Source organism: Pogonomyrmex barbatus, unplaced genomic scaffold (genome assembly GCF_055798465.1).
Source record: "Pogonomyrmex barbatus isolate J1 unplaced genomic scaffold, ASM5579846v1 scaffold2, whole genome shotgun sequence".
In the NCBI taxonomy this organism is placed as follows: domain Eukaryota; kingdom Metazoa; phylum Arthropoda; class Insecta; order Hymenoptera; family Formicidae; genus Pogonomyrmex; species Pogonomyrmex barbatus.
Window position 1 is genome coordinate 986,187 of NW_028297116.1, and position 15,778 is coordinate 1,001,964.

The window sequence follows — 15,778 nt, forward strand, 5'->3', positions numbered from 1 at the left end:
TTTTATTTAAGACTCTCACAAAAATCTTACATATTAATTTGAGTATGATTTTAATAGTATAATACTTATTATTATAATAGTATTATAATAATTTCAACTATTAGTAAATTTGTCATAGAGCATTACTAATATTACTTAAATTTACTAAGTATTTTTTCATTTAGGTAAAACGAATGAAATTATGAATACATCAACCACAAATGCAGAGATTTATTACTTAATTTGTATTTATCAGAAAACTTGTATTTATTTTGTAATGTGTTATTGTATGTATAATATTTATTTATACTTTTTTAATATTACACAAATTTATAAGTTATACATTAACAGATTTCATATGTTTATTATAGAACAAAAATGTATGAAATTTTCTTAATATTGTATTTGTATTCTTGTATTATATAATTAACATATTAAAATTTGTTTATATTTATTTTTGATTTTGAAATATTGTATTCAAAAAATATTATTTAATAATTCCATCAATATAAAGGAAAGGGACAGGAAAATTAAATAAATTCTATGATTCATTTCGTAATTACACATAAATATTTCTAATATATATACTAATGTCATGGTCCCAGAATGATCGTCTATATATTTGTTTTTATATGTAGAAGTTTTAATATTTTAAGGATTCAACGGATGCAAATAAAATATATATGTAGAAAATCATTTTCTATAATATTTTTTAAATATTGAAATAGATTCTGAAGAAGCAAAATGAATAGATAATTTAAAAACAACGTTTACAGACATATAACCGAGATCTATACTCTAATGAAATTAAATATCCCGCTCGTTATCAAGAGATTACCTGAGAATGGCGGACTTCCGGGGAATCCGCTTCACTCTCCCTTGCATTCTCTCTGTATTGTATTTCAGTGCTAGTAATACGGTCCTGTTCCGAATTTTAATCGTCTCGAGTATTCGCTTGAAAAAGTGAAAAGGAAATAAGACCAAAACAACATGACAACCGACGCTGCACATTGTAAAATCAATCAAACTTATCGCTTTAAATGGAATAATTATCAGAATCATCTGTCTGACGTCGTGAGGCAGCTCTTAAAGGAGGATTGTATGGTGGATGTCATTCTATCCGCAGCTGGTCAACGTATTCACGCGCATCGCATTGTATTGTGCGCTTGTAGTATTTTGTTTCAAGTAAATTATTTCTTTCGAGAAATTTGCTACATATAAAATTATCTGTAAAATCATTACATAAGATTTAATTACTTAATATTTTGTATAACTATAAAATAAATTTAAGAAATCTTAGAGTTAGGTGATTGAAAACACAATATTATACCTGCTTAGTAATAATAATACTAGCAATAGCAAGCAATAACAACTGTATCTTTTAAAAGCAATGTCCTCTAAGAAGCTTGTTTAATTTAGTTATACTGTTATCTTATTCAATCTGTATTGCATAATTTGTTACTATAACTAAAATTTTACAATTATAACTTGAGTATACTAAATAATACTAATATAGTATCAAGATATAGATACAATCATTATTATAATATATAATTTATATTTAATATATAATTTGTAGGAAGTACTTAGTCAAGTGACAGAAGATTATCCAACAATTATTCTGAGTGATATATCTCCTCAGGATATAAAATCAATTATTGAATTCATATATCATGGTGAAATCCGCGTTCCTATGGAAAACATTAGTAGCTTACTTGAAGCTGCACATTCATTAAAAATAAGTGGTCTTATTGATGTTAGTCATATTACTGTTTAATATGCTATAGAGGATTTTCTATGTATCTATTTAGCGATTATTTAGCACTTATACATTTATGATTGATACATATATTTTCAACAGATAGATGGGCTTGAAGAAGATGAAAGTATTAGAAGTAGAAAAGATTCTACAGAAGAAACTATGACAGAAGCAGGGGAAATTGAAAACAATGTTGAACCTTTGGAAAATGAATCTCATGAACCAAGCACTACTGAAAATTGTATTTCAAATAAAAAGAAAAAACGTCGCCGTGAGACTGTAAAAAGAGATTACAATGATGACATGTTGGCATCTGCAATTAACGACTTGAAATTAGGACAAACTTTGATAGAAGCTGCTACTAAGCACAATATACCACGCTCGACGTTATATATGCGGGCAAAAGCATTGGGAATACATTTAAATGCATCAAGAAATGGATATCCTGCAGAATGCATGAATGCAGCAATAACTGCTGTAATCAGTTAGTGTTTTTTACATTTTAATTGTATTTTTAATAATTATATTTTGACTTACGTGCTACTTATCATAGATGGTTCAAGCTTACAACATGCATCGGAAGTATTTAGAATTCCTAAAACTGTGCTATGGAGACGTATACAAAAGGAAGGCTATCAAATTTTACGTCCTGAAATGAAGAGATCGTATGCTTTAGACACAAGAGAAGCTGCTGTTAAAGCTTTGGAAAGAGGAGAAAATTTGACAAAAGTTGCTTTGGAATTTAAAGTAAATTTTATTCTAAGTTATATTCATTATTTTCATATTAAAATCTATTGTATTAGTAACAACTGTTAACTGAATATAATATATCAATAACGCTTAGATACCAAAGACCACATTGTTTAGAGAAAAGGCACGACTAGTGGATCAAGGTAAATTGCCATTATCATTTTGGAAAAAACGCAAAACTGAGAATGAGGAATTAAAGAAATCACGATTAGAAGAAGCTGTAGCTGCTTGTAAAGGTGGCAAAATGTCACAAGCTGCAGCATCTATGACATATCATATTCCAAAAACTACAATATGGCGAAGACTCCAACAAGATGGAAAAAAGATAGAAAAATCATCAAATGTGAAAAAACAACAACGATTAATTGATACACCAATATTGAATGATGCTCAAATGAAAATGCAAGAAAACTCCAATTTTAGTTACTGTGAGGTAACATATTTAATTGCAAATTATATAATCTTTTTATTATGATTTGTTCATTATTAATAGATTCATGGTATGTACAGGTTACATCAGAAATGCCTATAACTTACATAGATGAAAATAGTATACCTGAGGATTCTGTGATAATCTTAACAACAGAGGAAATGGATGAACTAAATTTGGAAGAAGGCAGACAAATTATAGTAAATTCGGTAAATAAAATAATTTCTTATAATTTTGCAAATTTTAAATAAATTGATTAATTCTTATGTTGCTATAATTCATCTTTATTTTCTGCAGGAATCTGGACAGGAATATATTCCATGTACGATAAGTATCGAAAATAATTCCAATTATTCAGAAGCTGAGAGTTAGCATTAAAGATAACGAGCAACTGATTGTTTAACATAAATTAAATCTAGTTGACAACTGTACAATTGTTAAATATAATATTTTAGATGCATTGTATTTAAAAAAACAAATATTTATATAAATGCTCGTATACTCTACACTGTCTATTAGATTCTGAAATTAATTTTCTAAAAAATGAAAGAAATGATATAAAAAATTTTGTTCAATATATTATATTTAAAATTATTTATATCATTATAACATTTCCATATATAATAAAAATGTATGATATGTATATGGTGTATAAAATATAAATATATAATATGTAATATTACATATTAATATACAATATTGCATATAATATATAATATATATTGTATATACTTTAGTTATAAGATATTAATATTGTATCATATTATAATAACATATTATAAATTAAAAATAAAGATTTATATATTTTTTACATTTTTAATTTCTTTTTTGAAATAGATTTTTCTAATGACATTTTGCACACAAGATAATTTTACGTATTAAAAAAATTATAGACTTATAAAAATTTATAGAAATGAGAATACACTATATATAAATCATTATATAATATATAATAATAATAATTTATATATAGTATATTCTCATTTCTAAATTTATAAATTTTCACAAATCTATAATTCTATACATACATTTTTAGTATCATCTATCATTCCATATTCGTTTTTGAATTTTCAAATAGTAACATGGCGAATGGTCACGTGACAGAGATCAAAGATACCGACGCAGAGTGCCTGTATCCCGCGTTATACTATATAGTTATCAAGATTAAAGGCGCCACAACATCGGGTGGATCTACTATCCTGCTACTATTGCTTCCTACATCGTGGTCAACTCGGTTAATTGTGGTTTCCACTGTGGTTATACGTCCGAAAACGACACGAACGCGGCGCGTAGATTTTCGATGTGCGATGAACGTAGATAGACGCGGCGAGTCGTGTCACATCTCATCGCATCCCGTCTCGTCGTGAACACTGTGAAGTCGTGATTTGTTCTGTCGGAATCAAAGCTGCGCTCGATCGTGAAGCAATTAACTCGTGAGGACTTCGATCCTCCAGGAGAACGTGATATAAGGTGAAAGATTGCTTATATCTCGCGGGAAGACATGCCGGACAGCGGAGCCGTTTACCAGCCGACCACCGTCGGCTATATGTACGACAGCGGCGGTGACGGCAGCGGAGGTGGTGACGGCGGCGCCGGGCTGAGGCATGGCTTCTGGCGAGTTATGTCCAGGCACAAACTCAGCTCCAGGAAATGGTTGGAATGGACGCTGCTGTCGGTCGCGTTATGCTTCTTCGTTGCCGGCCTCACGACGATGATGGTCAGCCTAGTCTCCGTGGACTACTCTCCGAGGACCAGTGACGAAACCGTGCCAGAGGTAAAGTATTGTGACATTGTCTTGATTTCAATCTTCTTTGGATGCATTTTAGATATAAAAGCCAACTCCATGATCTCTAAACTCGTTTTTTCATATTACTCTTCAAATGTTGATATTCAATCGGCTTGAACAAAATTATTCTGTCTTATAATAATTCTGTTTAAATATAAGTGTTTTTATATAGTGACATGCAATTACAGTTGATTCTCTTGTATGATCTTCATTTCTCGTATCTTTCTTATTTCATCATCTGGTCTCATTTTAATCGATGTCTCCGTTTTAATCATGACTATATATTTGTTGAGATTTTTTTTTAACAAATCTAGCATTATAATAGAAAATCGTTTCATGTTCCATGCTTGGACAATGCCGTTATAACTTCTCTCACTTTAACTAGTTTTTAGCTATCTGTATTATTCGAGCCTTTTTTATGTAAGTAAATATACAATAAATATGCAGTAAATATTTGTATATAATATGTATCTTTTATTTGATTTACTATAAATGATATTTTGTATATGTTTTTTTTTAATTAATTAGTTTCATTTCTTTGGCATGAAATCTAGTCCCAAAGGCCAATTACAAGGATTTAATATAATATAGGCTTGAGAGAGGATTATTCAATTATTCTTAACTTATTATTTCTTAACTTAACTTAATGTATATCATATTAATTGGAGATCTAACACTGTCTAATATCTATCTCATATAATTGTAGTAATGCTATTTTATTTTTAATATTATTTTTTTAATGATGTTATTAAGTTAAGTAATATTGAGATCAATAGCATTTATTTGGATTTTTTGTTACATTGTAAAAAAACCATGTATTGAAACCGTTCGAGGAAGGAGGGAGGGAGGAAGGGAGGGAAGTAAGAAGAATTTTAATATATCTTTTTATATAAATTTAGTCAATTTTTAATATTTTTATTTTTAATAATTATTCTTATCGAAAAGTGTAATATTAAGTTTTCTGTTATAATTTATTACAAAATTCTGAACTTTATTATAAATTTTTTCAGAAACTAACCGGTGAAAAAGTCTGAAAAGATTCATATGCTAATAATTATTTACAAAAATGTTTATGTTTCAAATTTTATGCAACTCTTTACATATTTAATTTTTTTTACAATTTTTTTAAATCTAATTTTATTTTGTCTTTATGTGTGTGTAAAATAAAAGAATACAAATTTTACAAAAGAAAAAAATGGGAAGAAGTCTTTTATACTTGACTTTTTATATTTGTCATAATATCTAATTTTAAATGTCTAAAAATTTTAATTGTCTAATTTTAAAAACACTATCATTTCTGAGACTTTTTGTATATTTATAAATTTTTTTTAATTGTGCTAATAAAATATATAAATTTGCCAAAGACTAAAAGAAAATTTTAATATTAAACAATTATTAAACATTGTTATTTTTAAAGTTGTATTTGAAAGTTGTTGAAACTTAAATCTTATTTACTTATAGATTTATATAATATGAATCAATTGATATCAATGACTGATATCAAATGACAATTACAGGTAAAATCAGAAGAATCTTCGACATCAGTTCCAGATGTACAGCAACATGTTGAAAATGCAGGAAAAGGTTCCGTGGCATTAGGCGCTGGGGTAATGCTGGTTGGTGTATTACTTGGCTTTGTTTGGGTATGGCTCAGTTTCTTCTATCATAGCAAATCGCCAAGGAATGGCATGACAGGTAGCAGTGGTCAGGTAAGCAAACAAGTTTCTAGCCGTGCGATATTTTGCGTCTATTTTTATTTTAAAACCGGAAGCCATCCGCTCTCTGGTACGTTGTGGTACATTCGTTTCTTTATCTTATGTACGCGTTGCTATGACGAAAGATGTTGGGCGGTTTGAATCCATCGACTGACTTGCTGGTGGGTTCCACTTCGCAGTACGGGCCAGTACTCACAGAGGTGCCAAGCCAGTTGAAGATAAAGCAAGTTAACTCGCACGATACGCCAGCTATCCCACTTTCCGATCAAGAGGAGGAAATGCACACGCTAATGCAGGACTTGGCAACCCCGCCATCGGTTTCCGTTGGATCTAACACCAATGCTAATCAAATCTCAGGTTGAATAAAATCAATCGTCCTCACATGCATACAAGCACATACAACATGGACTAGAATTTGATTTTATAAGTTTTTTAACTTGCCCCAAAAGATTTAACTTCTAATTTTAATTATGTTTTATTTGAAAAGAACTATTATTTGATTTTCAAGTCACGGCACTTAAATTATCATTGACATCGATCTTGTGATTCAGAAATTTAATTTTATTTAAAAAATTAGAATATTTTTAATAATTTATTTGATTTATAGCACAGAAATTTTTATTTAGATAAGTGATAAATGCGATTTGATAGATCTCCTTTATAAGTATATTTAGTATTACTACTTATTTCTTTATTTCTACATTTCTCCATTCCGTCCACTATCATCAATACATTAAGTATGCATTGGATCCAGATAAAAAAAACAGAATGCTTTATGACAATGCATCTCGTAAGTTTGATAACAATCTTTATGTATACTGGAATATTTCCATTTTAATAGAGAAACAGCTGTATGTCTTCTAAACTTGACGTTATGCAAAAAAATACCTCACATAAAATTTTTGGGTTTTAAGAAGGATGCATGATAATATTATTGGTTTAACATTGATTAATTGTTTGAAAGTTAAATTTCTTAAAATGGCTTAAAATTTTTTGCAATAAAATATACTCTATAAGAGATTTTTATTCAATATTATTAAATTGATTATCTAATTGTAGGGATATATATAAAGTCGATCATTTTAATGTTTCTACCTAAATATAATTTTTCTTTTGCTCAAAATAGATGATATTGCATTTATGATAATACAATAATACATTTTTATACCACTGAAGATGACTCAAACTCGAGTCAAAATGTTTAATTTTTTTTTTTATTAATAAACATAATTAAGATTAAACATATAATTGTGCACTGTTTACAGCGTTGATTCTCATTAGCCATATTATTGTCTATTTTTTTTCTTTTGCTTTTTATAAAAAATGTTTTAGACAAAAGTTGTAGAGTTTTGAAACTACATGATTATGATATTGATTTATTAAGAAATTTTAAGATCATGCAATCTTCGATCGACTATCTAATATCAAACTGATGATAAACTGTTGTTGTCACTATTAACTGTTATCTATTTTCCTTGAAATCTTAAAATTTTTATCTGAGACATTTCTTCGGACTACATAAAGTTAAGATTTAGCTCCTGCTCATAGGGCGCTACATGTAACTCGAAAAAAATGTGCTAGAAAAACGAAATATTCATTAATTAATGTGTGAATCACATTATCCATAGTCGACTCATCCTGTGTATAGGAATCAATACAATTGTTTCCATTAAAGTAGAAAATCTATATATACATACAAGCACACGTGCTTTATGCAAACTTATACATGTCTAGGTAAATCTATCTAATTTATGTCTTGCTTTGATATGCTCATGATGCTCCGTACGCATAACAGGTTTAAATCACGAATTTAAATTAGTAATGATAACAGCAATTATTATTGACAATATATACTATATGTACTATATATACTATATGTAAATTAAATATTGAGATATATATATATATATATACAGTATATATTATCAATAATAATTGCTGTTATCATTATTAATTTAAATTCGTGACTTAAACCTATTATGCGTACGGAGCATCATGAGCATATCAAAGATATATATATATATATATTCAGTTCAATTGATAATTGTTATTATAATTAATATAGAAAATAATTATGTATATATATATATATATATATATATATATATATATATATAATAATAAATATAATATAATAAAAAATGTATACATACAGGTATACATGTACGCATAAGGTGTCTATTTGATGAAAACAGCTGTATATTTTTTAAACATAATGTATAAAAAAAATGTGTCCTAGATAAAACTTTAGGATTTTAACAAGGATATTTGACATTGGATAATAACAGTTTGATATTGGACTATTAAACTATTTGAAGATCCTATGAAGATCATTATTGTACGGTTTTTCTTAAATTATGATTTTTCTATGGATTTTTGGAAGAATGTTAGGGAAGATTTATAGAAGTTTATTTGCCTCCTTGTCTGAAATCTTTGAAGAAGATATCGTTCGGAAGATGAGTGCGTCGACATCAAGATTATTTTCGAACATTGAAGGAAGAAGAATCCAAGATTCAAGAAAAAAGGGCATAAGATTCAAGGAAAAAAAAAAATAATAGAATTTGTCTTGGAGCAAAATTCGGCAGCAATTTTTTTACTATGATGCGGAATAAGAGATAGATAATGACCAAATTGGGACATTTGGTAATCTACAGCAGCAGCTCAGAATATATATAAGGCATGTAGTTTACTTGTATCCTTTAATTTAAATATGTTATTATTAAATCTTCCTGTTTTTGTTAATCGAATTATTATTTCTGCGTTATGCAGGAGTGTTGAGATTATACCTCCGGTGTAATATTATGTAAAAAATAGTAGTCATATAGTTTCGTTTAAAAAAGTGGCAACTTTTATGCGATTTTCAAATAATTAGCCAATGTCAAACCAATAATATTATTATCTACCTTAAAGTTATAAAATTTGTATTTGAACTTTTTTGTCCGATGTCAAGGAAATATATTGCCGTTTTCATTAAAATGGGACACTCTGTGTGTGTGTGTGTGTGTGTGTGTGTGTATGTGTGTGTGTGTGTGTGTGTGTGTGTGTGTGTGTGTATATATATAATATATATATATATATATAATGTTTCATTTTATTTTCTTGAGGCAATTTGAAACCTAAAATAAATTTTTAGACCAAGTCTTTTATTTCAAAGTGAGGAGTAAATCTTAATTTTGTTGAGTAATCTTTTGAGTCAAGGATAATTATCTTAAATGGAAGATTTTTTTAATTTTTTTTTTAAATGTACTTTTTTTATCTCTTAATATTTTTTTCTAAGACACATGATTTTTGAAATATTTTATTTTAAAAATCAAAAATGCTTTAGAAAATATTGTCTAAAAAATAGTTTTCCTGTTTTTTTAATTTTATTTTTTTTCTTCTTTTTTTATATCATGATCTTAATTGACTCAAAACAAGTCATTGAACAATGGAAATGCGTCATGACGCAATATAAAAACTATTCAGGGCACAATATGGTCATAAAACAGTCCCGAAGCTAACTTCTTTTAATTTTTGAATAGGAAAGTTTTGTTAACTCATAACGATAGTATTCACTCACATCAGCCGATGTTTAGAAATTTTCCAGTGTATTATTAATCAGCCGATTAATATTTAATCGATTAGCAATGGACTATTGAATGTCACTCTTTCACCTTGAGAAAATAAAATTGGACCTTGAATATAAAACACATACAAGAGACAAAACGACTGCAACTTGGTATGCTTAAGCTAATGCCATAATGCACAATTTTCATTTTTGTTATTTACTTTTTCGTTTAGCTTGTGATATATGTGATCATAATTTTATATCGCACATAGAGTAATCTTATACAATAGATATATTTTCTAATAGATATATATTTGCACATTTTTCATGATTTTATACAGTTAATTAATCACTCATATAAACTAATGTAAATGTAGAACTTATTCTAGAGTAAGTATTTTAAATAAATATGTAATATTATTTTTGAGTATATAATATTGTATAATACATTTTAGCGAAGTATACAACGTCATTATGGCACATAACATTGTATAAAACACCGATTTAAGATAATTTTTATATGTCTTGTTTTTTTGCTAAATAATAAATTTAGTTTTATATTATGTGGTAAGAATTTGGAGAAACTATCAAAAAATGGCCTGTCAGTTTGTCTGAATTCAATGCTATGTATGTATAAATAAATCACATGTATAACTTCATTTTTTAACATTTATGTGAAATCTTACTGTACTTATGTTAATGATTCGTATATTTTGTATATGTACGTTTTGGAATATGTAAAATAAATAAACTTTAGAAATATAACTCATGACCTTTGTTCATTGTTAAAATATTAGTTTACATTATTCATATATGTATGTACGTGCGTGCGTGCGTGCGTGTGGTGTATATGTGTATATACATATATATATGGTGTGTATTATATACACACACACACACATACATACATACATATATATATACATACACACACTATATAAATATATATATAATATATACCATATATATATATATATATATATATATATATATATATATATATATAATTAGTAATCTGTTAATAAAATATTAAGTTTATTGAATTCATTGATATTGATCGCATTGAATAAAACATTAAAATTTATCATTTTTCACCCTCACGGGAAAAAATATATGATCGATACTTAAATATCTCTCTCTCTCTCGAGCGAGCGAGCGAGCGAGCGAGCGATAGAAATTTAAAATATCCTCAACACACACAAGAGATCCCCAATCTACAAAAGATGATTTAAGCTATAAGAAATTGACCAATTACAGTCAAATATTAAGAGAATAATCGATTATGATTAGTCAATATTTGGTCTTACTTCTCATATCATCTTTTATAAATCGAGGCCAGGGTTGGAATTCTGTACTCGCTTACCGACAACTATCGGTATCGTTAACTAACGACAGCCAATGGCAAGGACGATCTTGGAAAAAAGCACGGCTCTCATCTCAGTTAATGACACAGATAGTTGTCGGTGGACATGTACAGAATCCCAGCCCAGGTTTTAGTAACTATATATTGGATACACCAATCATATTTCTGAATGCAATCATTTGTCACGTGATTAGTTTACGTCTGCGCAAAAAAAATTTCCACTAGTGAGAATTGTCCATTTCCCGTCCGTGTCTCTTTAACGTGAATTTCACAAAACGCAACATGGCTGAGGTAAACGCTCTAAAAATTTAATATTAAATCCGAAAAAATCTCAGGCATCTATTGTACAAAACATAATTCTGTGGATTGTACATTTCATCTAGTTCTAAAGAAATGTTATTAAAATAATAATAAACTATGTATCATAGGTTTAACGAATCTTATAAAAATTATTTTTTTTTAATATAAATCCAGGCAGATGAAACTCAAAAGAAGAAGAGGACCTTCAGGAAGTTTACCTTCCGAGGAGTCGACCTCGATCAACTTCTGGATATGCCAAAGTAATAATAAAATAGTGATTGCTTGAACATAACCTATATCAATCCTTAGGAATTCATGCGGATTTTAGTTACTTGTAATCGACAACTCAAATTTGAAATTTGAACAACTTTTGGCTGTAATAGAATTAATTAAGAAAATAACATCTGTACAATATATATAATCATTTCTCAAATATCAAAAATTTCAATAAAATGTTTCAAAATATAGAGTTGAGAATCCGTCTGAAATCCGATATGAATTCTTGAGGATTAATCTTGTAACATTGGCAATCAATATATTCGTATATCTTGCAATGAATTTGAAATCAAATAAGATCAATTTGTTATATTTGTAGATAATTTACTTTCATAGAATGTTCTTTATATTGATTAAACTGAACAAGATATTTGAATATAAGGTTACATAAAAAAAAGTGTAAATAAACAATTTTTTTTAGTGAGCAACTGATGGATTTGATGCATGCAAGAGCACGTAGACGCTTTTCTCATGGTCTGAAAAGAAAATCTATGGCTCTTGTTAAGAAGTTACGTAAGGCAAAGAAGGAGACTCCACCTAATGAAAAACCTGAAATTGTCAAAACGCATTTGCGTAATATGATCATTGTCCCAGAAATGGTTGGTTCGATTGTTGGTGTGTATAATGGAAAAACTTTTAACCAAGTTGAAATCAAGCCAGAAATGATTGGCCATTATCTCGGAGAATTTTCTGTTACCTACAAGCCTGTCAAACATGGTAGACCTGGTATTGGTGCAACACATTCTTCAAGATTTATTCCACTGAAATAAATTGTATTCATCTTTTACCAATAAATTATAAATAATGTAACAAATGAGTTAATTTTTTGCTAAAAATATACAAATTTGCCAATAGGAATATTATGACAAAAATCTGACGTTCTTGCAAAGTTATAAAAATTATACAAAATTATACATTGAAGCTTATAAAACAGACTTTTTAAGATTTAATTCGCAAATAGATATAGGGAAAGTATGTACATTTGCATAAATATATGTGTAAAATAATATGTGATACAACATCATACATAATAGTTTTTACACTGAAATGCATTGTAGATTATCTCCTTTTATATTTTACGATATATATTTGCCATATAACGTGTTTTTAGATTTTGATTCAAGAGAATTTGTATATTAAGTTTTTTGCAAATTAATAAATATTGCATTCATTATAGCAGAGTTCAATATTTTACATGCTAAAGTATAAGAAATGTGCAGTTTGTAAATGCCTATCCATCATTATTTTGTTTCATAGCAAAATAGGCACTTTTAAGTTCTTGAAGATTGTTCTCTAGCGTTGCCATCTCATCATATTTGCAATCGATACGAGCTTGCTTGATATATGCATGTAGATTCCTCATTTGTTCGACTAGTGGATCCATAGAGGAAGACATGATGGGTGTGACATGAGATGGACCCCAGCCTTGAGATTGAGTCACTTGTGCCTAAAAAATTAGAAGATTGTCACGATAAAATTTGAATCAATTATAACGATTAATTAATTGATAATCGAGATGACAAGAAAATTTAAATTTTAATGCGAATTCATTTCTTTTAATCAACTTTTTATCTTGAAAAATTTTCTTTAATATTGAATATCTTTTATCGCTGCATTGAACTGCATTAAAACATTTTTTTTTTCGTTCTTAGCAAAGTTCTATTAAATGATGATTTAAGAGAGAGATTCTTAATTATTTATTAGAGTCTGATAAGATACATTACCTGATTAGTTTTCAAAGGACTAGTGTCTAAATTCCGCGTTTCTTTCTTACGTTGTTCTTTTGGCTTTTCTCGCTGTTCTTCTTCCAATTGCCGCTCATATGCTATTCGGGCTTCTATCCTTTTTTGACGTTCCTCTTGTAAATCTGCATATTCTTTTGCCGACGGCAAGGGCTGTAGAGTTAACAATTCTTCTTTTAGAAATATCATTGCTGATGTCCTAACCATCTGATATAGTCTCAATTCTTGCCCCACTGTCTCCTGCGGATTTTCTGTATCTTTTTTTATGCCAAGGAGTAAAATTCTTTTACTAATCGCATCTATATTTTCTCCCAATTTAGCCAGTTTGACTCGTAATGATTGTGCATCTTCCAAATCGTATGTAGTCTCTCCTTCTCTAAAATAATTTTATGAGCATACTACTACAAGTTATTCCAAGGAAGTCGCACTGTGTATTATAATTTTTTAATATATAACGCGTGCAAATAAGGATAAACTGTGCATTGTGCCTTAAATAATAGCAGTTTACATACTTCAATGATTCCCATATTTTGTTGTACATTGTTAAATATTGTGATGCTTCGTTCATGCACTCCCGCATTTTCTCGTAAAATTCACAAACAATTGGTTTGTCAAACTGCTTCGCCTTTTGCATTTCCCTTGCTTCGAGTAAATTTATGCAGTGAGTACAAACTCTAAAGTACTGTTCACCGCTAGTTGGATCATTTACCAACGATAAAATACTATTCAAACTACTGTTGGAAGGTGATCGTGGTAATTTTGTACCAATGCCTGCACGTACTATTCTCTCAGAAAATGCTCGTTGCGACGTAGGAGACAAAGCAGAATCGTCTTGTACTGATACAGGACTAGTCATTTTTCCTGTAAAAAAATGTTTATTAAATATATTTAAATATATTTAAAATACATTTAAATATATTTCATAATAATATACAATTTGAAATTGCTTCGTAGATAATAAATATATTACGTACGTGCATTAATCAAGGACAGAAATACAGTACAATTATGACACATGACTGCCCCGCATAATCTACAGTGATGTTTTCGTCTCGCCAAATGAAAACTCTTAGCACAATTAGGACACAATTTTACATCTTTTTCATCGATCCATGGCACAATAGTGCGTTCATGAGCTAACAAAATATTCGTTTAGTACAAGTAGAATCACGATACAAGTAGAATAAAGTAACTTGTATATTTCTTCACCTTTTCTATCAACAGGATCCGATGGTAAATTATTTAATAATTTATCTAGTCTTATAAGAAGTTTATTTGTTTCATATGCATATCTTTCTAATCGAGCATTTCTTATGTCTTTAAAATACTTAGTGTGACATGTAATTGTACCTGGAAAAATTTTTAGAAATTAATTATTCAGTAAAATTTAATCACGATTCCCTATTTTATATTGCATGTAATTTCTAGATTCCTATTTTTGAGAAGTGAAAGGCTAAATTTGGAATCTTATTATTAAGGAATCTTAATAATAAAAATATCTTTATTCAAAACAGCTTTGGTTTACAAGCGTTATATCTTATTAAATATCAATACCTATTTCTTGTGGTCCCCAATTAATTTCAGGACTTTGTCTCTTGTCTTGCGATATCGCACTGGGAAACGTTTCTGGGATATCGTCCTGTTTCAAGATTTTCTTCTTGGCTTTGCCAAATAAATCTAAAATAAAATATATGTTTCGATGATTCGCTTTGCACATATCCAGAAGTTTTATGCAATAAACGGTACAATTAAAATTTTTAGAACTTTCTCATTTGATATATAAATTGTGAATAGATCACCATGTGTGCGCATACCTTTCAGCGATCTCAAAATCTCTGGATCGTCATTATGAACTTCTTCGAAATGCTTTGTCAACTGATTAGGTGCCTTGAAATCGGTCATGCATATAGGACATATAAATCCCTCTAGCACTACATCATTGCCCGCCATTGCGAGGCTGGGATATTTGCAGTTTAGACTCTTGGAGTTCTTCGAGCGTGTTTACCACGTTCCGATTGTTTCAACGTAGGCGTCTCTCCAATGCTGTAAAGGAAGAAAACGCATCTTGCAGGCGGCCATATTGAATGTGACAGCTGATAGAAGTGTCAAATCCGTAATGGTTCCTGCATAT

The 15,778-nt window shown here is 29.0% G+C and overlaps 4 protein-coding genes across 5 annotated transcripts; 3 read left to right on the forward strand and 1 right to left on the reverse strand.

Annotated features, from left to right (window-relative positions):
• The first annotated feature begins 828 nt into the window (after positions 1-828).
• Positions 829-3,734, forward strand: LOC105430465 (uncharacterized). Its single transcript, XM_011644044.3, has 7 exons — positions 829-1,164; positions 1,559-1,735; positions 1,841-2,222; positions 2,292-2,485; positions 2,583-2,921; positions 2,999-3,127; positions 3,216-3,734. Exons 1-7 carry the CDS (start codon positions 970-972, stop codon positions 3,288-3,290), a joined length of 1,491 nt encoding a protein of 496 aa, XP_011642346.2. The 5' UTR covers positions 829-969; the 3' UTR covers positions 3,291-3,734.
• Positions 3,735-4,051: 317 nt separating this feature from the next.
• LOC105430464 (uncharacterized) lies at positions 4,052-10,731 on the forward strand. Of its 2 annotated transcripts, none has more exons than XM_011644041.3 (3): positions 4,052-4,692; positions 6,222-6,413; positions 6,545-10,731. In XM_011644041.3, the coding sequence occupies exons 1-3, from the start codon at positions 4,420-4,422 to the stop codon at positions 6,779-6,781; spliced, it is 702 nt and encodes a 233-aa protein (XP_011642343.1). In that variant the 5' UTR covers positions 4,052-4,419; the 3' UTR covers positions 6,782-10,731. The 2 variants fall into 2 exon arrangements, with proteins under 2 accessions (XP_011642343.1, XP_011642345.1); XM_011644043.3 differs by having other exon boundaries at positions 4,053-4,692; positions 6,599-10,731.
• Positions 10,732-11,463: 732 nt separating this feature from the next.
• RpS15 (ribosomal protein S15) lies at positions 11,464-12,719 on the forward strand. The gene is made up of 3 exons (XM_011644040.2): positions 11,464-11,620; positions 11,804-11,889; positions 12,327-12,719. Exons 1-3 carry the CDS (start codon positions 11,612-11,614, stop codon positions 12,673-12,675), a joined length of 444 nt encoding a protein of 147 aa, XP_011642342.1. The 5' UTR covers positions 11,464-11,611; the 3' UTR covers positions 12,676-12,719.
• A 234-nt stretch (positions 12,720-12,953) lies between these two features.
• Rbsn-5 (Rabenosyn-5) lies at positions 12,954-15,746 on the reverse strand. The gene is made up of 7 exons (XM_011644036.3): positions 15,462-15,746; positions 15,202-15,324; positions 14,857-14,997; positions 14,622-14,783; positions 14,160-14,508; positions 13,630-14,023; positions 12,954-13,352 (listed from the first exon to the last, which is right to left on the reverse strand). The coding sequence occupies exons 1-7, from the start codon at positions 15,595-15,597 to the stop codon at positions 13,137-13,139; spliced, it is 1,521 nt and encodes a 506-aa protein (XP_011642338.2). The 5' UTR covers positions 15,598-15,746; the 3' UTR covers positions 12,954-13,136.
• Between the last annotated feature and the right edge of the window lie 32 nt (positions 15,747-15,778).

Excerpts from the sequence above, each read along its gene's own strand:
- LOC105430465 (XM_011644044.3), top strand. The coding sequence starts at position 970 with ATGACAACCGACGCTGCACATTGTAAAATCAATCAAACTTATCGCTTT. Across the intron at positions 2,922-2,998 it reads CCAATTTTAGTTACTGTGAG|GTTACATCAGAAATGCCTAT; the intron begins GTAACATATTTA and ends TGGTATGTACAG. Across the intron at positions 3,128-3,215 it reads GACAAATTATAGTAAATTCG|GAATCTGGACAGGAATATAT; the intron begins GTAAATAAAATA and ends TATTTTCTGCAG.
- LOC105430464 (XM_011644041.3), top strand. The coding sequence starts at position 4,420 with ATGCCGGACAGCGGAGCCGTTTACCAGCCGACCACCGTCGGCTATATG. Across the intron at positions 4,693-6,221 it reads GTGACGAAACCGTGCCAGAG|GTAAAATCAGAAGAATCTTC; the intron begins GTAAAGTATTGT and ends TGACAATTACAG. Across the intron at positions 6,414-6,544 it reads TGACAGGTAGCAGTGGTCAG|ATGTTGGGCGGTTTGAATCC; the intron begins GTAAGCAAACAA and ends CTATGACGAAAG.
- RpS15 (XM_011644040.2), top strand. Across the intron at positions 11,890-12,326 it reads CAACTTCTGGATATGCCAAA|TGAGCAACTGATGGATTTGA; the intron begins GTAATAATAAAA and ends AATTTTTTTTAG.
- Rbsn-5 (XM_011644036.3), bottom strand. The coding sequence starts at position 15,597 with ATGGCGGGCAATGATGTAGTGCTAGAGGGATTTATATGTCCTATATGC. Across the intron at positions 14,509-14,621 it reads TCTGTCCTTGATTAATGCAC|GAAAAATGACTAGTCCTGTA; the intron begins GTACGTAATATA and ends ATTTTTTTACAG. Across the intron at positions 13,353-13,629 it reads GTCCTTTGAAAACTAATCAG|GCACAAGTGACTCAATCTCA; the intron begins GTAATGTATCTT and ends CTAATTTTTTAG.